Source organism: Squalius cephalus, assembly GCF_949319135.1.
Source record: "Squalius cephalus genome assembly, chromosome: 3".
NCBI classification, from domain to species: domain Eukaryota; kingdom Metazoa; phylum Chordata; class Actinopteri; order Cypriniformes; family Leuciscidae; genus Squalius; species Squalius cephalus.
In genome coordinates, this window is record NC_137124.1 from 7209829 (window position 1) to 7232604 (window position 22776).

Below are 22776 nucleotides of genomic sequence, written 5' to 3' on the forward strand. Positions count from 1 at the left end.
AAGAGCCTGTGCTTCAGTCAGGAGAAGACCAACACACACTGATGATAAGCTGATGTTACTTTAGTTAAGTGTCAGTAACTGTGCTGATGCAGTGGCATATAGTTACATTCATTCACATTTCATCTATGCTATTTCTGGTTGATTTAAAGTGAATGTGTTTGTTACTAATAATTCAGGAAATACCTGTAAAATAACTGTTTTTCTGTAAGAAGTTTAATGAAAATTTCTGCAAACATTTTTTGCACTTTATTTAGATTAGGATATTTTACTCTATTACTATATATATATATATATCTTTCTTTTTTTTTTCTTTTTTTTTTTACAGTGTAGATAATGCTCAGGCGTGGCTTAGTTCTGGGGCAACTCTGAACGTCACAAAACATTGTCTACTTCACAACTGTAAAAATGACTAGTGAAAAATATGAGCAATAACACTATAAATGAGCTCATCACTGCATCACTGTTCACTTCCAGATAAAACTTGCTTGATCTAGAATGATTAGAACTTGCATTATTTTTATCTTTTTATTTCTTACGTTTAGCTGCATTTTTTTTTTTTTTTTTTTTTTGCAAACATTTAACCATCTATATCCAGCAATATCAAAGTGGCAGAAGTGTGAAGTAGCCTTAGACCTGAGCTTAGCTGAGACTTTAACTCTTGGCTACCTTGAAAGAGTGACACATCTTATTGATTCCTGTTCAGAGATGTTTTGATCATGTCATGCTGCATGTTCTCATTTGTTTCCTTGGTTATTAATTATGTTCCTCATCTGTGTTTAGTTTAAGATAAACTGTTTAGTTTGTGGTTTTGCTTGGATGGTCTCCTTGTTTTGTTCTGTAAATGAAGACTTCTCTAAATCAATATTTTTGCTATTCTATTCAGTGCTGTCACTAGTGGGAGAGAAAGGACACATCCCTTTAAATCAAAATAAATGACAGTTTACTGTACAAAAAAAAGACAAGACAAGATATGAGCAATAACACTATAAATGAGCTCAACACTGCATCACTGTTCACTTCCAGATACACCGATTCTGACTGTAAAGCCCCAGAGTTCAGTGTTCACTGGAGACACAGTTACTCTCAGCTGTGACGTGGGAAGCTCAACTGGATGGACGTTTCTCTGGAGGAAAGACTCAAACCCTGAATCCAGTGATGATGCAGGAACTAAAACAATCAGATCTGTGAGAGTCTCTGATGGAGGAACATACAAGTGTAGAGCACAGCGAGGAGAATACTACACACACTCCAGTAATGCAATAAAGATAACAGTGAGAGGTAAGTGCTCTTTTACTCTAGATTTTTTTTTCTTTTTCAGTGCAAGCTAATTTTGAGTTTAAAAAGATTCAAACATGAAGTGTGTTGTTTGCTCATTTAACAGAGAGACCCAAACCTGTAGTGAAGGTGAAGCCTGATGTTGGTGTGTTCAGAGGAGAGAGAGTCACTCTCACATGTGACATACAGGAGACAGGAGTCTGGAGGTACAGCTGGTATAAAGATCAAGATAACAGCAGAAGAACAGACCAGATCTATAACAGCGCAGGACAAGACCAGAGCTATATAATCACATCTGTGGATCGGTCTCATGCTGGTCTGTACAGATGTAGAGGAACTCAGACTGAAACCCTACAGAACTCAAAGATCAGTGATGGAGTTACACTGACAGTATCAGGTGAGTGTGTTCATTTGTTCCTCAGACAGAAATAGGCTACTTGTTTGTTTGATTTGTTGGTAACACTTTACAACAAGGTTCCATTTGTTAATTTTTGTTAATGCATATTAATACATTTGATATTTAATAATCTTTGTTTGACATTAGTTAATAAAAATACAACTATTCATTGTTAGTTCATGTTAGCTGAGGTCTATACGCTGATTTCACGCAGCCGCAATTTTGAAATCGAAAGTGAGGCTCCGGTGGGAAAAACCCCGGAAGTAAAAATAAACAACAATGCCTTTGGACTACCAACCTGAAGCTGCTGCCGCGATTTACACTATTGGATGTTAATATCCAATATAGGATATGTATATAGTTCATTCCTGCTTCTTTTTTTACTTTCTGAATTATATAAAAAAAATATTTTATTTATAAATGAATTTCACTGTATATAGTCTAAAGTATAAAAGAAATGTATGTACAGTTTTAGAATTGACACAACATCATTAAACACAACAATACTCCATCGCATTCACGACTCTCCTGTGATTAAAGGCGACACTTCCGGTTTTCTTCCGGTTTTCTTCCCACCGGAGCCTCGCTTTCGATTTCAAAATAACGGCTGCGTGAAATCAGCGTATTAAATAATATTCACAGCTGCAACTTTTGATTTAATAATATATTAGTAAATGTTGAAATTAACATGGACTAAGATTAATATATGATTTAAGAGTATTTTTCATTGCTCATTTTAACTAGTAACTTTGGCTGTATCCCATCACTGTAACAACATTGAGTCTGCAGATTTATTTTATTTATTTACTTTTAATATTTTGCATGTTTTAAATAGATCAAATGTTGCATTGAAATGCATACATAAAAATAAAAAATAAAATCAGTGTAGTGTTTAATATTCATTCATAGTATATGAGATGTGGGATAAACTGTTTCGGCTGCATTAATGTGCACATCGAAGATCAAATATCAACTGGTTACTCTTTGATAATAATTTCAGCCTCATGTCAGAGATAATGTTTTAGGAGTGTAGAAGCATCGGACCATTAGACTTTGACTTTCCTGTCACTAGATAAATGTGTCACCGCAATATTACAATTTAATAGAAATAAGCACATAGAAATATTCTTAAAATACATCCATAAAATACAGAAGTAAATAATACAAAACCTATAAATAAATTAATATTTATCATAATTGTAATATAACTGAGTCAATTCTTTCAGGGCAAAATAAAAATTCAAGAATAAAAATGAAACCTTAAAGTGCCCATTTTAGGAGAAATGTAAGGTTCAAGTCTGAAAATCTCACATTAACTAAAGCATTCAAAATGATTACAACTTGCAATCTTTCTTTCTTTCTTTTTTTTTTTTTTTTTTTTTTTGGCAGACATTTAACCATCTATATCCAGCAATATCAAAGTGGCAGAAGTGTGAAGTAGCCTTAGACCTGAGCTTAGCTGAGACTTTAACTTTTGGCTAGCTTGAAAGAGTGACACATCTTATTGATTCCTGTTCAGAGATGTTTTGATCATGTCATGCTGCATGTTCTCATTTGTTTCCTTGGTTATTAATTATGTTCCTCATCTGTGTTTAGTTTAAGATAAACTGTTTAGTTTGTGGTTTTCCTTGTTTTGTTCTTATAGGCCTAAATGAAGACTTCTCAAAATCAATATTTTTGCTATTCTATTCAGTGCTGTCACTAGTGGGAGCAGAAAGGACACATCCCTTTAAATCAAAATAAATGACAGTTTACTGTACAAAAAAAAAAAAAAAAAAGACAAGACAAGATATGAGCAATAACATAAATGAGCTCAACACTGCATCACTGTTCACTTCCAGATAAACCGCAGCCGATTCTGACTGTAAAGCCCCAGAGTTCAGTGTTCACTGGAGACACAGTTACTCTCAGCTGTGACGTGGGAAGCTCAACTGGATGGAGGTTTCTCTGGAGGAAAGACTCAAACCCTGAATCCAGTGATTATGCAGGAACTAAAACAATCAGTTCTGTGAGAGACTCTGATGGAGGAACATACAAGTGTAGAGCACAGCGAGGAGAATACTACACACACTCCAGTAATGCAATAAAGATAACAGTGAGAGGTAAATACTTCTTTGCTTTTATTAAAACTTTATTTTTTGTATTAAAAGGCAATGTGTTTGATGTAAACATGAAAATTACTGTCCTGAATTAACAATGTTCTGTCACTTGAGTTAAACATTAACAAAAGCAATTTCATTCAGTTTTGCACAAATCATCTGAAATAATTTCAGATTATTTCCAAATTGTGAGCTTGGGCCTATTAAGTGCATTTAATGCAGTTGACTTGACTGATTTACAGTTCACTTTATTTGAAATGATAACGTTCATCTGTTATGACTTTTGTTTTGGAATTTCATAGATTAATTTTAAACAATACTACCGTTTAAAATATTGAACTGATTTACATTTCTGTGATCATTTAGCCATAATCATGCAATATTTTATACATTTTGTTTATCATTTGCATACTTAAATGCTAATTTAAAAGGTGCCATATGTGATTCTCTTTTTTGTTATGAAAGTCTCCTCATATCCTGACAGCAATCACTCTGTTAAGCGGCCTAAATGTATTTTGACGTCTGTGGAAGGCGTATGGTAATACAATGTTTGTTCAATTGTATCGTTCGGAACGGTCTTATAGCATGTGTTCCCTGTCAGTCAATGTGTGTTTGCATACACACTGCGCAGCCTGTTCACACAGACATCATACACCATCAGCGCGTAACAGTGAGAAGTGCATGCTCTTTTACTCTGTAGATTTATTTATTTATTTTTTCAGTGCAAGCTAATTTTGAGTTAAAAAAGATTCAAACACGAAGTGTGTGTTTGCTCATTTCACAGTGAGACCCAAACCTGTAGTGAAGGTGAAGCCTGATGTTGGTGTGTTCAGAGGAGAGAGAGTCACTCTCACATGTGACATACAGGAGACAGGAGTCTGGAGGTACAGCTGGTATAAAGATCAAGATAACAGCAGAAGAACAGACCAGATCTATATAATCACATCTGTGGATCCGTCTCATGCTGGTCTGTACAGATGTAGAGGAACTCAGACTGAAACCCCACAGTACACACAGATCAGTGATGGAGTTACACTGACAGTATCAGGTGAGTGTGTTCATCATTTCATCACATCACTTTAACCTGAAGACATTGAAAAGCAGGTCAATTTGAGTTTACTTGATCTCAGTCAGATTATGTTAGTTAAAGGCACAATATGTATTTATTTTTTTTGCTTTAAAAATATAAAAAATCACTATATCTATGTTATATATTTTTTAAAGTTGTGTATTTACGTTATCCCGACAGTTCCAATTAACTTCTAAATCCAGAGAAATTAATATTTTAATTCGAAGACACGGTCTTTATTTCCGTTTTGTCGCCGTCAATGCCGTCATATCCGTGTTGTCTCTGGTTTCCGCTCATGCTGCCATGGCAACCAGAGCTATGACCCAGAGGCTAGAGCCCTCTGATAGTAACCAAACTGACGCGGACAACTGTGTAGTTCGCAATGTCTATCTGCACGCTGTTGTTGTTTCGTTCAAACATTATGGACCATGGCAAGCAGACTTTGGATAAAAAAGGAGAACTAAAACGAGAATCAATATCAGCGCAGTGTTTTCGAGATGCCGAGAGCTCCCATAGACAGTATATAAACGAGAGCTCCACGTCCGAGACTTCGACCGCTCCTACATGTACTTTATTAAACAGGTGAGCACATTTACATAAAACTAATCAATATTATATAGTTCAACAATGATAAAATGTTAGAATATGATCTGTATGTTATTCTAATGTTGATCTAGCTTACTGCTAGTCTCATACAGACAAACTAACGTTAACACATAAATTTCAACACATTCAAATGCAGTTTAGTGTGATAGTGTAATGTTAGACCAAGTGAAACAGCGCTGCATTACCTCACAAGTTTAATTTGTCTAATAAACTGACCTGTGAGTAGTAATTCTGCGTGTAGTTCGGTAGAATGAAATGTCCATATTCCTTTTATATCCGCGGGAGCTCGTGTCGCGTTTGGAGCTGATAGCTGTCTCTTATCAATCCCGAACTGCTTCATATCACAGTCATGATAAAAGCATCGATGTATTCAGTCATCCATAAACATTATTAGATCGGCCGGCTTGACGTTGACGACAACATCCATAATTCTTAGCATGTGTTGCGTCATCAAACTACGCCTTTGTTATTGTAAAGAGGTTAGCGACCCCTAGTGGCGAAAAATTACATACTGTACGTTTAAGAGTTTGTATTCAACACAGTGACAGGCTGATGCGGATCACAGATCTTTTCAGAGTCCATTATCTGTATCCTCCAGACATGTTCAGTTCATTCATGAACTTCTACACTTCAGATTATCTGAGATGAAACCGTCAGTGGCTATTCTTCTTTTCTTTTACTTCTGTGTCCGCCACATCTGTTAATCAGAACTTAAAGGAGTCATAACCTGCAATTTTCACTTTTCCACGAGAATCAATGTATGTTATGATTGCCTAACGATTATACACTGGCCGGGAAGCCGATATTTAAAAGTGAAGCGTTTGTTTACCTCTGCGCTAAACATTTTACACAGGAATCATTCACAAATTTGGGCCAATATCAGGCGAAAACAAACAGTCAAGTAATAATAAACATAAAGAAAAACATCACGTTACATGTCTGTAGAAGAAAAATATTGAATGTCTAAAAAACCACAACGTGAAACAAGGCAAAAACAACACATGATAGCACACGTTGATCTCAATAACCACTGTAAGCTGATAAAAAAAGTAGACTACATCTCCGTTAATGTAATCTACATTAAATAAAAGGTAAACCTATGTGGGAGAAAATAGCAACAAATGTTTTAGCTCGTTACTGATGTTAATGTATGTCTCAGTCAAAATGATTGTCTTTACCATTCAGAGACATCTTGATGTAGACGTCCTTCCATCGACTCTACATCTTCCCTTTCCAGCTCAGGTTCAGAGTCTGGCTCAAACATATACGGTTGAATCCCGTAGGTCGCGGCCAGGTCGGCTTCATTGACAACTTGCGCCATGATGTCAGTTTGTAATGATGCTGAAGTTACCTGCGGTGTCAACCCCCCTCCTTCCTGCCACCAATCAACGCGCCCCTCATTTGCATTATTAAAATGACCGTCCACGACAGCCAAAATATCGCATCAGATCTCGCAAGACAATAATGCCTTCAGAAATAAGGGTCAGAGGAGCTCTGTGTTTATTTTTTTTCCACTTTTCTTTTTTAGAAGGGCCTGAAAGACTATAATAGAGCGTGGGTATCCAAGGTAATACTAGGTTATGACTCCTTTAATAGATCCAATAAGGCCATAAAGGTGTTGTAAAATAAATGAATCACGCAGTTTAATCCAAGGTTTATGAAGATATGCTGTACAATCTCTTTATATGATGAACAGATTTAATTTAGAGTTCCCAGCAAGCACAGTACGTCAATGTGATGTCTGGAAGACGTTTGACTTGGTGATAAAGATATAATCATCATATAGAGGTCTATTTCACTGATGTCATCCTGAATATAATCTTTAGAGACATGCTCATTTTGTATTATTAATTATAGCAAGCCTGTAATTCTCTTTGTCCACTAAACAATTTGAACTCCAGCATCTGTTAGACTCACTCAGACATCAACAATCAGCTTATGAATCTCAACAATGATGACATGCTTAATGCCACAATGCCTTTTCTGAGCCATAGATGAGTTTTGTATGATGCACCCAGAATGCATTGTGGTGTGAAGATTTTTTCTAATTAAAAGATATGGTGGAATCCGGCTTGTCCAGTAGATGATCTGCTTGCTTTAAACTCGCGCACGATCAGATCCGTTTCCTCTCTGGAGATGCGTTCAGTTTTTCCGCTTGAAAACTCTGTCATGTAAATAGCGAATCCGCCATGGCACGAGCACAACTGGCCTTTAAAGGTAATGGGAGATGAGTCTCTGGTTGTTTTATTGCACGTTACACCCAAAACACACCTATTACTCATTAAGAGAATAGGGACAACCTTTTTAGAGCAGGCGCTGGGATCGCCAACTATTTTTCCCGTCGTTAAACTAGCAAAAGTGGATTTGGACACACCCTAAAGTGCACTTGCACTGAGCGCTTTAGACCATGCGCTTAGATCCTTAAAATAGGGCCCAATGTGTTCATTAAAGCAGAATTCACTGATTAGCAAAGAGCAGCTGCACATGTGTACGTCCTGAGCTTTGATGGAAATTGTTTGTGGGGTCAGTGTAACTCAATTAAGTTAAATCAGCATTCCCCGTTTTATGTTACATAAACCTGATTGAAGTCGATTACAACAACTGTAATAGCATTTGTAAGAAGAATCAGGTAGAAAAACCTCCTTAAAGCAACAACTGCACACGTTCACTTTTACGCATTGTGCTTTCACACTGGCAGTGTTTGTCGCGTGCAGATGAACCACGACTTGGGACTGCAAATACAGACGAGTATCGAACAATGTCATGATTTTCAGGTGTTCTCCTGCGACCACTCTCTGTCACATGCTTGATTTATGATGGGCAGCATACAGGACTCTGCTATGATGTTCCCCTCCTACTGTCCCCCCCCCCCCCCCCCCCCCCCCACACACACACACACACACACACACACACACTGTATATATAGACATTATACCATATGGTGATTGTGTAACACACAACACTAATATTACTTTTCTGTGAAATTTGTTGTTTTTCGTGTTAACTTGGGTATATTTTGAAGAAGAACAGTTCATGGTGGCTTTATTTCAGCGTAAGAGATGCAGCAAAAATAGACTCAGCGCCGAAACGATTGCGCCGCTGTCGCTCCTGCTACGTGTCGCAGCGCCGCCTCAGAGTGCAGTGTGACTGTGAAAGCTTTAATCTGTTAACATGGGTGCCGAAAAATATAATCTATGCTTTTACGCTTTGCTTACGGGTCTAGTGTGAAAAAGGCTCTGAATCTGTAGTTGTTCTCCTGCAGATCTAAAGCCGAAGCCTGAACTCACATCAGATCCTGCAGGAGCTGCACTGACTGGAAACACAGTGACTTTGACCTGTCGCATGGATCCGTCCACTGGAAACTGGGACTCTTACTGGTACAAACACACACTGAACCCTGAGACAGAGAAGACAGAAACAAACTCCTACAGCCTGAAGATTGATTCAGTGTCTGATGGAGGCCAGTACTGGTGTAGAGCTGGAAGAGGGAAACCAGTCTATTACACACAATACAGTGATGCACTGTGGGTAAATGTTACAGGTGAGAGAGACTGTAGTGTGTGATGCAACAAATACAGATCAGAGACAATATCTACACAACTTCTGAAACTATAAATGCAATAATCTGTGTTTGTACAGAGAGTCCTAAAGCTGTGGTGACGGTACGACCTGATGAACGAGTGTTTAGAGGAGAAACAGTCACTCTCAGATGTGATATAAAGTGGGGAGGAGACACTGAGTGGACATACAGATGGGAAATAGAGGGAACCAACAACCAATATAAAAACACTGTCAGCCGAACCTCAACACAAGAGTTGAACATCAGCAGTGTTGATCTCTCTCACCGCGGTAAATACACCTGTACAGGACAGATACACACTCAAAGCTCTCAGCGCAGTGATGCTGTTACACTGACTGTCTCAGGTGAGTGTGTGTTTGTTGTGATCAGCTTCTCCATCAGTTTCTCTACGGCTCTGTAACTCGTGATGTTTTGTTCAGCTGAAGCTCAGGCATCAGTGCGAGTGTCTCCACAGCCGTGGCTGACTGAAGGAGAATCAGTGACTCTGACCTGTGAGGTTTCAGGCTCCTCTAAAGGCTGGACGTTCAGCTGGTTCAGAGATCATGATCATCTGTCAGACAGCAGCAGAGGAGCTGGAGGATCTTACACTCTCAGTCCTGCTGCTCTACAGCACACAGGAGTTTATACGTGCAGAGCAGAGAGAGGACGACCAGCCTATTACACACACAACAGCAGCTCACACACACTGTGGATCACTGGTGAGGGTTTATGCTTGTGCTCATCCGGATCTGTGTTTCACTGCAGTCTCTGTGCTGTCAGTTCTGATGGAGATTTTCCTCTTTTCAGGAGTTTCTGCTTCAGTGTCTCTGGTCATCAAGCCCAGCAGAAGTCAACACTTCTCATCTGACTCTCTCTCTCTGAGCTGTGAGGATCAGAGTAACTCTGCTGGATGGACAGTGAGAAGATACACAGACAAAGACACACAAACTTGTGCAAAACAAACAGGATCTGGATGTGTAATGGACTCTCTCAGCACATCTGACACTGGAGTGTACTGGTGTGAGTCTGAATCTGGAGAGAAACGGCATCCTCGAAACATCACTGTACATGGTGAGTCCGGCTTATAATCGCGACATTTGCAACATGTAAATTCTAACAAAAAGTCTACATACATTTTCATATTTTCTGTACAGCTGATCGCAGACTTACATCTGTACAATGGAAATTTGTAACTATTCATTTGTATAAAAAAATCCACCATAGGAAGTAATAAAGAGAGCAAAAGTGATCAGCTGTGCCCATGTGACCGTGAATAACCAATAAGAAATAAAGAATTAATGCTCCTACAATGCTTACTTTTTTTTCTAAAAAATAAAAATAAATCCAAACAAAACAATCATTTACTCATAAAATAGTTGCGTTTTGTCATTAGATTTGGTTAAACTACACGACACTAGCATAAAAAACTCCAGAGGTACAAAGTACAACTATTGTATGACACTGACTGTATATTTACAGTATGTATTGTTTTGATATATTCTTACTACAGTATTTACAGTAATAAACACACATCTCTTGTGTTTGTAGACGGTGAGGTGATTCTGGAGAGTTCTGTTGATCCTGTGATTGAGGGAGAGACTCTGACTCTACACTGTTTACATCGATCTACAAACTCCCCGATCCTCAGCGCTGATTTCTATAAAGACGGATCACTGATCCAGAATCAGACGACAGGAGAGATGAGCATCACTACTGTCTCAAAGTCACATGAGGGTTTCTACTACTGTAAAACAGAGAGAGGACAGTCACTCCACAGCTGGATCTTAGTCACGGGAGTCTTGAATGGTGAGATGATTTTATTTTATTCATGAGCATCTGATGAGATACGCCACACGAATACTAGAATACGAATCTATCGCTCTTATTTCTGCTGGAGCAATCAGTTATTGTTTCACATAACTCACAAGAACATGACATAACAAGTATATATTAAATCAAATCAAAATATACTAAATATTGTGCCCGTTGTTGTAACCAATTACAATTAAAATAATCAACACATCATAACCAATATCAAATAGTTTAATGAAATGAACAGTGTTAATTACAGCCAATCAACAATTAAATAAAATTAGATGACTTTCGTGTCACAATCTGACTGTCTAAAAATTAATTACTTTTCATTTGAAATCAGCAAGGAAGGAATCTGAATGTGCTTATGTGTAGTCGGTATGTCAGTATTTTTGGGTGAGGAGTTTTATCCCCTTATAAACATTAAAATAAATTACCAAAAATCAGTATACAGGCAAACAAAAGTGCCATAATGTCTCGTTTTAAGGAATGCTGGCCTCCATTTCATCCCTAAGCCTTGTTTGCTGTCATTAAGGACATGAATGAGAATTAATGTTTTGATTAAAGCACATAAACCGTAATGCCAATGTATGAAGTTATCAAATTAATAGATGGATCTAGAAGTGTTTAGAATCTAAAGCAAGTTTAGTTTGTTGAAAAATTATATTAACCTCTGCCTTTAATGCAAAGAAATGTTGCTCAATAATGTTCTTGTGTTTCTGTTTTTCAGGTCAGATTTCTGTCCTCAAAACCCTCAGTTCTCTTCTGGCCGCTTCTCCGTATCTGCTAGCGACAGTCGTGCTGCTTTACAAATGTTACAGAGCGAGAGGTAAAACTTCTGTCTGACACACACACACACACACACACACACACAATCTCTCTCTCTCTCTCTCTCTCTCACACACACACACACACACACACACACACACACACACACACACACACACACACACACACACTCACTCACTCACTCACTCACTCCCTGTGCATACATTCGGACATACAGTAAATGTAAGAATATGTAAAAACTAATGTAAGACTAGCTCAGTGTGTGTCAAGCGGTTACATATTTTACTGCTGTTTTGATCAAGCTAGAGTTTTCTCCCAAAATATGACTTAATTAGGATTTTTAGGATTTGGTAATGCCATAAACTTCGATGCTATTTGTTGGAATTCTGTGAAATAGGCAGATCTACAATGTAAAAAACTAAATCCGTAAAATAACAAAATAAGTACTGACATCTTATAACCTTGATAGTATCCAGTAATTTTACGGACATTTCTGTTAACCCTATAACACAATGCAATGTTCAAAAGTCAAAATTGTAAAAAAAAATAAAATAAAAAAAAGGAAAATGCTGTTAAATTAATCCCTATTAATCTGACATCCCTATTGTTATGGATGTTTTAGGGTGTAATGTTGTGATAGTCCTCTCTCTACAGCCTCACAGTGATCACTCAGTCTATATCTGGTTAGGGTCTTTCTCACTTTATATGACACTTTACCAACCTATCCATTCATTCCATGTTTCTTGTAGTATTAGACACATATATATTCAAACACATACATTTTTCCTTCTCTCTCTCTCTCTCTCTCTCTCTCTCTCTCTCTCTCTCTCTCTCTCTGTCTTTTTCTGAGTTGGAAATAAATGTTTTTTGTGTTTTTCACAGTTCCATCTAGTGAAAACCAAAGTCAGTACGCCGTAACAGAGGAAGACACTTCAATCTGATATTAACATGTTTTAAGAGATTCATAAGATTAATTTTCCATACATAATTCTGTCAACATTTTGATTTACCTTATATCATTTGCCATCAAGCATGATAAATATTATTTTAGTGTGTGCTTTTATATGGTCCATATTATTGTTATTATTATTTAGATTCGTCATAACCTTAAAATAACTAGATTCAGTGACTTTATAGCTTTGTAACGTCTGTTCTTCCAATAGTAAAAGCTTGCCATTTTGTTGGTTTTGGTTTCCCGTTGCCTGTTCGGTTTTGCTTGTTTGAGTAATTTGTAAACATACAGACCAAAGTGTTATTCTGTATCACAATGTATATAAATAACAGTTGAAATTAATGCATATATGCAAAAAAAAAAATATATAAAAAAAAAAAAAAAGTGTAATGTCTTTGTCTGTCTCACATTTGTATCATAATTTGTAAACTATCATCTAAACGTAAAAAAAAATGTCTTAGTATGTCATAATTTAACATAGGGAGAATAGGGCCGTAAAACTGCCTATGCCGTATATCTACCGGCTCCAGGTCTACAGCCTCCCCATGTTAAATGTGTGAATCTCCAGGTTAATATAGTTCACGCTAACAGATCTCCACTGACAATATTGCTATAAAACAAAATTGGTCTCAACTTTTTTTTTTTTTTTCTCGAAAAGAATAGTATTAATAAATGGAGAAAAAAAATCAGGACCCTTTATTTATGATGGTCATTTCACATGGAATATCTTTAATAAGACAAAACAGATCAAGCAGTGACATTTTCCAAAGATTTGTGAGCAGCTGCCTACATCTGTTAGGACTTTTCTATTAATCTGAGTTAAAGCAGATTATGATAATCTATGAACATATTGAAAAAGGGTCTTCAAACTCCTAAAAGTGAGGTGAATATTTATGAATCTGCTTAAAAAATTTTTTAAAAAAAGCAAACTTATGAGCATTTCTGTGCCATTTTATTTGTGTAGAAATATGTTCATGTTTGTCACAAGAAACATAACTTAATCGATGTTCTAAACAAACCACAGGATGTTCCATTTTGAGACTGTTATAAAACTCTCCTATTAATAAAAACTAAATGGAGCTAAAATTTAACTGGATTGTATTACATTTTCAACAAAATCCGCAATAACGTCAGACAAGAACGCTGATCTGTCCTTAAAACAATTATACCAAAAAAAAAGTGCAGGAAAACTGAAGCTCTTTTTAAAGACAATATGTGTGGCTCTTAAAAGAGCCTTTGTGTGTGTGTTGAGCTGACTCCTCTATTTGGAGCTGGTGTATTTGGTCACCGCCTTTGTGCCCTCAGACACGGCGTGTTTGGCCAGCTCTCCGGGCAGCAGCAGACGCACGGCGGTCTGGATCTCTCGAGATGTGATGGTGGAGCGCTTGTTGTAGTGAGCGAGACGAGACGCTTCACCGGCGATGCGCTCGAAGATGTCGTTGACGAAAGAGTTCATGATTCCCATCGCCTTGGAGGAGATCCCGGTGTCGGGATGAACCTGCTTCAGGACTTTGTACACGTAGATCGCGTAGCTCTCCTTCCTGGACTTTCTGCGCTTCTTTCCGCCCTTGCCGGCGGTTTTAGTGACGGCCTTCTTCGAGCCCTTCTTGGGGGCGGACTTCGCTGGTTCAGGCATGATGATTCAGTCAGAGAAACTCAGAGAACAATAGAGCTGTGTAACTTCAGGCGGGCTTTTATCCACTGCTCTATGCTAATATCCAAAGGGAAGTATGTCCTTCTCTGATTGCTAGTTTTCCTGAACCAACCCATAGAATGTTTTCATTGGCTACATTAAACGTTCCTTGACTTGCCGGACACCCAATCACAGGCTTTAAATGTTGATCCCGCCCATCGCCTCATGTCCTGCCATCCCCCATTACATCATGTTTCTTTGTCCCGCATTTTTCGTAATGCAATGCACTGCACTGCAGTATTAAATATTAAAGTACAATATTGATCATTTCAGTTTAATCAATTTGAGAGAAATAAAATACAATTCATATTACAAAAAGACAGATATTAACATATTTATTGCCACATAATGACCAGTGGAGACGTTAAAAGTTTTATCACTGAATGTAAACACAAATAAATATCTCACAATCTCGTTAAACTCCACTTAATATAGTTTTTAACCACTTGGAAACCTGTTCTTTGTGTGTAAATGTGGGTGGCTCTTAAAAGAGCCGTTGTGTTTTTCTTCTTCGTGGATCTCTTAACCCCCGAACCCGTACAGAGTGCGTCCCTGTCGCTTCAGCGCGTACACAACATCCATGGCGGTGACGGTCTTTCTCTTGGCGTGTTCAGTGTAAGTCACAGCATCACGAATGACGTTCTCCAGAAACACCTTCAACACACCGCGAGTCTCTTCATAGATCAGGCCAGAAATACGCTTGACGCCGCCACGCCGAGCAAGACGACGAATAGCGGGTTTAGTGATTCCCTGGATATTATCGCGAAGAACCTTTCGGTGCCGCTTAGCGCCTCCTTTACCGAGTCCTTTACCGCCTTTTCCTCTTCCAGACATGACTGCGAATTCAATTCACAAACAGAGTACAGAACTGCCGCTGGAGAACAGAGGTTTATAGTCGGCTAGCGGACCTAGTTGAAACCAAATTCATGGGTGGTTCTCACGCTACTCTCCAACTGGTGCTCAGCAAATGACATGCAGCTCCACCTCTCTGGACGTCATATGGGTTGAGTTTGATGTAGTTCAGCTCCACCTCTGTGGAAATAATGGGTGGAGGAATTGTGAGTGGGTGTTAGATTGGTTTGACGTCTATCTCCACTCATTACCCAAATTACATTCAGAGAGGAGGAGCTGGATCTTACACTCCACCCAGTGAGAAGCCTCTCATAAGTCCAGCTGTCCTTCAAAGGAAACAGTTTAAAAAAAAAATATCACTTCAAGGAACAAGCAAGCACTGTGACATTACGTTCCACATACTCTTTATGGAAAAAGTTTATTTTTAATAAAACTACTTAATGTGACCTTGAACTTAAGAACAGTGTGCAGTTGCCATTAGTTACACATAAAAAAAATATATTATTTCAGCAGAGCTGTATCATATATATATATATATATATATATATATATAGATAGTGAGAATTTTTTTTTTTTTTTTTTTTAAAGCAGTTTTTGCTCTCTTTTTTTGAGACATTGAGGTGGCTCTTAAAAGAGCCTTTGTGTTTGTATGACTGATATACAGTGGATTTAAGCGCGCTCTCCGCGGATGCGGCGGGCCAGCTGGATGTCTTTGGGCATGATGGTGACTCTCTTGGCGTGGATGGCGCACAAGTTGGTGTCCTCAAACAGACCCACTAAATAAGCCTCGCTCGCCTCCTGCAGGGCCATGACAGCCGAGCTCTGGAAGCGCAGATCAGTCTTGAAATCTTGAGCGATTTCTCTCACCAGGCGCTGGAAGGGCAGTTTGCGAATCAGCAGTTCAGTGGATTTCTGGTAACGGCGAATCTCTCTCAGCGCCACGGTACCGGGCCTGTAACGATGAGGCTTCTTAACGCCACCGGTAGCGGGAGCGCTCTTACGGGCAGCTTTAGTGGCCAGCTGCTTCCTCGGGGCTTTACCTCCGGTGGACTTACGAGCGGTCTGCTTAGTTCTTGCCATTGTGTTTCAGTAAAGAAAACGAACAAATGAATAGTTCACTTTAACACCGCGCGTATTTAAGCCCAGGGCTGCCATGCGCTCATTGGATGGCTTTGCTTCAGAGGCATTTGATTGGTTATTGTCAGGCGTATGTAAATGACAGTTGGCCAATGGCTGTACGCCTCCTGTCGAGACGACAGTTTGTGGTTCCCGCCCGAACTTCCTTTGTTTCTCTTTGAACATGAAAATAGAATAGGCGAAATCAGGTATACATTTGTACAGCAAAACCCGTGATTGATTTTAAAATACTATTGTATAGAGTTGGACTTGTGGCATTAATAGTAAAAACGAGATAAATACATTTCCTTAACCACGCTGTGTTTCATTTCTTTGTAATGATATCAATATATCAGTTTAAATGCCATGCCAATAAAATTATGTGCACTTTAATAATACATTCATTAAATCCTTACAGTTTAGACCGGATAACAATAACATTAAAATTCTCTAGGGACATGCATTTCTAGTCAGATACCGTCATTGAAAATAAACTGATTTATGAATGGAACCTCAGACACTAGAGCTTTGGTTTCCTTGAAAAATTTCTCTATCTCTATAATACATATAAATATAGAACGCATAGTTGTGTAATTTCTAGCATTGTATAGTACAAGAAAATTCATCCTATGGGCATTCTTCTGGTGTTTTTTTTTTTTTTTTTTTTTTTTTTTTACCGTTTTATCAATCGAACTTTAATACAAAAACAAATAAAAATAGGACGAATGCAAACACTCTTTCTTGGAGAAATTGTGTGGCTCTTAAAAGAGCCTTTGGTTTGAAGAGAAGCTTCGGTCAGTCTACTTGGCCTTCGCGGGCTTCTCGGTCTTCTTGGGCAGCAGCACGGCCTGAATGTTGGGCAACACACCGCCCTGAGCGATGGTCACGCCACCCAGAAGCTTGTTCAGCTCCTCGTCATTGCGCACCGCCAGCTGCAGGTGTCGAGGGATGATGCGGGTCTTCTTGTTGTCCCGAGCGGCGTTTCCAGCCAACTCCAGAATCTCAGCGGTCAGATACTCGAGCACAGCGGCCAAATACACCGGAGCTCCGGCACCGACGCGCTGGGCATAGTTGCCTTTGCGGAGAAGCCTGTGAACACGGCCGACGGGGAACTGCAGTCCCGCCCTGGAAGAGCGACTCTTGGCCTTAGCGCGAGCCTTTCCCCCGGTTTTGCCACGTCCACTCATTTTCGAGAATAGTTACTAAAACAGACTGTTATGACGAAGTAAACAAAATGAATAAAATCAGTGAATTCACACATACTGTCTTTAAACGAGAGTGCCAGTCGCCCATTGGTTTAGACTGTGAGAAGTTTCAAACCAATCACTGAACTTCCCTCCAAAACCCCACCCCCTTTTTGGAACGATCACATGTATTGACGAGACACTGACAGATGAGACTCATGTTTGATAGAAAATTCAAAAAAGTACAAAAATGGGTATTATACTCTCTTCCTACCAACAGTGCTTCACCTTTCACACTATATTCTGTGCACATTGACTAGATCTGATACTGTACAGTGTACAGTATTATTATCATCCTATTTTAATATTGGAATTGAATCACTGCCATTGTTGTTTGTATTGTTCCAGCATATTATTTAGTGTATATATGCTGTTCTGTTAATCAACATCCAATTTAGACTCACTGTGATCACTGTTTGAACCATAAGCTGTTTGGCCTTTTTAATCAATTTCTTATGAATAAAATTGGTTTACTCGAGTTTTACCTAAACTTGGTGACTTTTTTAATTGCATGAGTCTAAGTGGTTAAGAGTCACATCTTGGTTATTTGATTCCTGAATTAACTAATTATTCAAAAACATGAGTTTTGCTCTTTACTGGGAGTCAGTGGTTGGCTCTTAAAAGAGCCGTTGAGAAACAAACAATAACGTTAGATTTATTTCTTCTTGGGAGCTGCCTTTTTAGGCTTGGTTGCTTTAGGTTTTGCTGCTTTAGGTTTCGCCGTTTTGGGTTTGGCCGCCTTTGCCTTTTTTGGGCTCTTGGCTGCTTTCTTAGGAGTCGCCGGTTTCTTGGCCTTCTTGGGGCTCTTCGTTGCCTTCTTAGCGGCGGGTTTCTTCACCTTCTTCGGGGATTTCTTAGCGGCGGGCTTCTTTGCTGCTGCAGTTTTGGGCTTCTTAGCGGCAGCGGGTTTCTTGGCTGCGGGCTTCTTGGCTTTAGGAGCCGCTTTCTTGGCGGGTTTCTTCTTGGTCTCGGCTTGCTGTTTGTTGAGTTTGAAGGAGCCTGAGGCGCCAGTCCCTTTGACCTGGACCAGGGTGCCTTTAGTCACCAGGCTCTTGATGGCGATCTTGACGCGGGAGTTGTTCTTCTCCACATCGTATCCCCCGGCAGCGAGCGCTTTCTTCAGGGCGGCGAGGGACACACCGCTCCTCTCCTTGGATGCGGACACAGCCTTGACGATGAGCTCGCCGACGCCTGGACCTGCTTTCTTGGCTTTCACAGCGGACTTCTTCTTGGGCGATTTAGCCGGGGCGGCAGCAGCGGGGGCTGGGGCGGTTTCTGCCATTTCTCTCTCTCTCTGGTCTGAACTATAGTATTATAAACACTGGTTCCAGTAATGAATGAATAGCGCTCGAGCGGCGCTGCGGTCTTAAATAACACATGAGAACCTCGTAGACTCAACCTGCCCCGCTCGGTGTCTGCTGCTCGCTGCCGCATGTGTTTTCTTCTCTTACATTTGGGGCAAAACTGGAGCTGTTAACTAGTTTGTCACAATCAAAACTAAGTGAACACCAAGCAGAGGTTCTGGGCTTTCATTAGAGACTAAAAAACGCGAAGAGGAAACATTACTTTTGCCTTCGTCAGACCAAATCCAAGGCGAGCATCAGCCGCGGGGAAAAGCAGCGTGCAAATCTGATGAATATTTTTAATGAAAAAGGTGATAAAAGCCTGAACTCGTCATTTGTGTGATCAGCAAACAGTCTGAAAGAGACTTTAATGAAATCAGCATCAGTGATGAGCGTTAGGAGGCTCTCGTACAGCTGTTGTTTTGGACAACTTGAAGCACACAAACATCATCCGGAGTCTCAAGAGCCTGTCTGTGAGTCGTGTTTGGCCCTCATCCTCGGTCAGCAAAATTTATATTTTATCTCATTAAACACGTTAAATACATCGTTGATGTAGGCCAACATCATATCACGACATAAACATTTTAATTGTAATAAAGTATGTTTGTCTCCTGATTCGCCATCCATCTCCTATATGGAACAATGGGAATATAAATGATGGAAATTGTTGCTCATTTAAAGCAAGGGACAGCACAGGTCATAATTTCCTTTTAACCACTATACATGCTAATTCACAACATAGTCATATATGTACAATGGGCCATTATGTTTGATATATTTATTAAGACAGATTGTTTTTCTTTTTTAAATGATGGTGTGAACTGAAATTATGAGGATAATGAATTAGTGTTGCATTTACTGGTCTCTAGAAGTGTCTCGTCCGGTTTGTTACAGTTTCAGTCAAATCACTGCATCTGGGTTTCCACTCGGATTTGCTCAGACTATAACAGAACAAATTTAATGATGTTAAAACAATTTAAACTTTTTGTTTTCCTGCAGGTCTCAGTTTTGTTGAAGTTTATTCAACCTCTTATGTATAAATTCAAGGGCTTTTCCAATCTGAAAACATCAGGGACTGAGGCCAAAATATGTAACATTAATCTATATCATTAAATGCTGTAAAAAAAAATAAATAAAAATAAAAACTATTTTCATTTTGTTTAATTGTGTCAGTGTGTCATTTGCATTGATTTGTAAAGGGACGATTCTTCTACAGAACACAAGATATTTCGATAGTAAGTAAGCAGTTTAGTGACCACTGACTTCCATTGTATGGACACAATATTATCTTTAATATTCCACAGAAGAAAGAAAGCCACTGAGGTTTGGAACAACATTAGGGCGAGTAAATGATGACAGAAATCTTGGGTGAAACCCTATGAAGTGACTTTGACACACAAATAAGCCTTTAAATGATAAACCTGCTGTACACAATCTACTAGATGCCTTCTGTCATCTCGTTGATCGTTAAGACAGACTATCAAGTCAAATTTGTGATTTTATATTATTCAAACATTTTGAAAAGAAGAAATCTGAATGACAGATCATCTGCTGAGCAAAGACATGAGTCACAAACAGACTCGGATAATATATGTGAGTAATGTAATGGAAGTGAGCAGTGTAATATGAGTAATGTAAGTGAGCAGTGTAATTTAAGTGAGTAATGCAATGTTAGTGAGAAATGTAATATAAGTGAGCAGTGTAATATAAGTAAGAAGTAGGTGAAAGGTAAATGCTTTAAGAGTTGAAACAGACTTAAAATATGCACTTAGGTGAATAATCAAAGTAATAACTTGCTAGATTTGACTGTTGACCCATGAGAAAGTATGAAAAAGGGGTTGTTGTATGTTCAAACAGGTTAAATGAGAAAAAGACAAACAATGAAAAGAGATTATAGTTTATTTTTGTGGTTTAAGGAACTGGTGAATGTTGGAGATTGATTTGTTGTCAATAAAGATACTATACAGAGGAGCTGGCAGAGAACAGACGCGATTCCCGACTCTCTTCTTCCTTTCCTGTATTTTCAGTAATTTGTCTGCTGGGTCTCCGGAGGCGGGGCCTGCAACATAAGCAGTGTAATATAAGTGAGTAATATAATATAAGTGAGTATAATGAGTAATATAAGTGAGTAATGTAAGTGAGCAGTGTAATATAAGTGAGTAATGTAATGCAAGTGGGCAGAGTAAGATAAAGTTTTATAACTGGCCTATATGAATGAGAAATGTTCTTTCCACTGACAGAGTGATGCAATTTCATGACATATATGTTTCTACTGATATGTTGAATATGTATTGAATGTGTGAAAATCCAGGTGTTTTATATTTCAAGCTAACAGATCTCCACTGACATTATTTCTAAAAAACAACAAAATTGGTCAACTTTTTATTCTAAAAGTATAGTACTAATAAATAATAGAAATGCCACCAGGACCCTTTGCTTATGATGCTCATTTCAGATGGAATATCTTTAAAAAGAATAATCAAATAAACAAATCAAGCAGTGACATTTTCCAAACTGGTGTATCCAAAATGGTCAATGTTTATGATAGTGTCTTTATTCATAATATTACTTTTATTAATTATTCTCTATATATTATCATTCTTTTACATGGTTTTGAGTTCTTTAATTTCATATATATTATTTTATGCTCTATGTTTGATTATTTCCAAATGTAAGAGGCTGTAAGATTGAGTGGGTGTGATTTCCATCATCTATCTTTGACATTTGACCTCTGACCTAGCCGTTACACCAACTATGACATATTGGCTATGACAAGTCTGTTTGACCTTTTCTTATTAGACCAAAGCAAGCATAAGATTAAGAGGATGTAAGTTTCCTGCATATATATTCATTGCTTTTATTTTGCTCTTCACCTCTACTTCTGCTTCATCTCTTCTACCTCTCCTTTCATTATGCAAATATCTTCTTTTCCTCCACATCGAGAGGGGTCAGCTGAGGTGGCTCGGGTATCTGTTTCGGATGCCTCCTGGACACCTTCCCGGGAAGGTGTTCTGTGTACGTCCCACCAGGAGGAGACCCCGGTGAAGACCTTGAACACGCTGGAGGGACTATGGCCTGGGAACGCCTCTGTGTCCCCCCGGAAGAACTGGAGGAAGTGTCTAGGGAGAAGGAAGTCTGGGCATCTCTGCTTAGACTGCTTTCCCCGCGACCCGGCCCCGGATAAGCGGAAGAAGATGGATGGATGGATTTTTTTTTTTTTTTTTTTTCCTTATTCAAATTTTATTTTCGACAGTCTGCCTGGATCCCATTGCACCACAAACATTTGTGAGCAGCCGCCTACATCGGTCACATTCCTGTTATTAATCTCAGTTCAAACAGATTAGAATCATCCACAACTATGAACAGTTTGAAAAAGGGCCCTCAAACTCCTAAGACTGAGAGGCTACTGTTTAACATTTATGAATTTGCTAATGTTATATATATATATATATATATATATATATATATGTGTGTGTGTGTGTGTGTGTGTGTGTGTGTGTGTGTGTGTGTTCCTGTGCCTTTTTTTGTTTTAGTTTGGCTGTCTCTAAATAAAAATACAGCAAGGTGATTTAGATTTGTGGTAAGGGGGGGGGGATATACATATATATATATATATATATATATATATATTGATTTATTTACAGTCAAAAACCCAGAACCAGATATGATAAATGGAGACCCAGAGTCAGAATTATAATTAAGTGAAGAAAAGTTTTACTGAAGATAGTTTGCAGTTTCATCAGCAGAAGTCAGCTTCAAGACTCACACAGGAGTTCGTAGGCCGCCCCGCTTACAGTTACAAAGATCACAGCAGTTATAGGGATCTCCCAGTCACGTGACCCCTAGCCGTGTGTCAGCCATTTTGACGGTATACATCCGTCAGCTACTCACATTGGCTATACTGTCTATGGACTGTCTAATGGCAATAGATCTATTATTAGGGGTGGGTAATATATTAGGGAGTATATTA

General features: G+C 38.7%; 6 protein-coding genes across 6 annotated transcripts in view; 1 reads left to right on the forward strand and 5 right to left on the reverse strand.

Moving 5' to 3' along the window:
• The window catches only part of LOC307156321 (immunoglobulin superfamily member 1-like), a gene marked incomplete at its 5' end in the record, with an annotated part of 516462 nt that overhangs the window by 434220 nt on the left and 59466 nt on the right, over positions 1-22776 (forward strand). Inside the window, 6 exons of the mRNA XM_079867612.1 lie at positions 1024-1278; positions 1382-1672; positions 3514-3774; positions 4556-4819; positions 8709-8987; positions 9086-9370. Of these exons, the coding sequence (XP_079723738.1) occupies positions 1024-1278; positions 1382-1672; positions 3514-3774; positions 4556-4819; positions 8709-8987; positions 9086-9370 (1635 nt within the window). The remainder of the gene's footprint in view (positions 1-1023; positions 1279-1381; positions 1673-3513; positions 3775-4555; positions 4820-8708; positions 8988-9085; positions 9371-22776) is intronic.
• On the reverse strand, positions 13239-14512 carry LOC307155418 (histone H2B-like). The gene has a single exon (XM_079866019.1). It carries the CDS (start codon positions 14192-14194, stop codon positions 13820-13822), a length of 375 nt encoding a protein of 124 aa, XP_079722145.1. The 5' UTR covers positions 14195-14512; the 3' UTR covers positions 13239-13819.
• LOC307155424 (histone H4) lies at positions 14512-15091 on the reverse strand. The gene has a single exon (XM_079866028.1). The coding sequence runs from the start codon at positions 15083-15085 to the stop codon at positions 14774-14776; it is 312 nt and encodes a 103-aa protein (XP_079722154.1). The 5' UTR covers positions 15086-15091; the 3' UTR covers positions 14512-14773.
• LOC307155412 (histone H3.2) lies at positions 15753-16183 on the reverse strand (the record flags this gene model as incomplete). The annotated part of the gene is made up of 1 exon (XM_079866013.1): positions 15753-16183. One exon carries the CDS (start codon positions 16181-16183, stop codon positions 15773-15775), a length of 411 nt encoding a protein of 136 aa, XP_079722139.1. The 3' UTR covers positions 15753-15772.
• LOC307155415 (histone H2A-like) lies at positions 16973-17422 on the reverse strand. The gene has a single exon (XM_079866016.1). It carries the CDS (start codon positions 17404-17406, stop codon positions 17020-17022), a length of 387 nt encoding a protein of 128 aa, XP_079722142.1. The 5' UTR covers positions 17407-17422; the 3' UTR covers positions 16973-17019.
• Positions 18119-18756, reverse strand: LOC307155407 (histone H1-like; the record flags this gene model as incomplete). Its single annotated transcript, XM_079866009.1, has 1 exon — positions 18119-18756. The coding sequence occupies exon 1, from the start codon at positions 18743-18745 to the stop codon at positions 18119-18121; it is 627 nt and encodes a 208-aa protein (XP_079722135.1). The 5' UTR covers positions 18746-18756.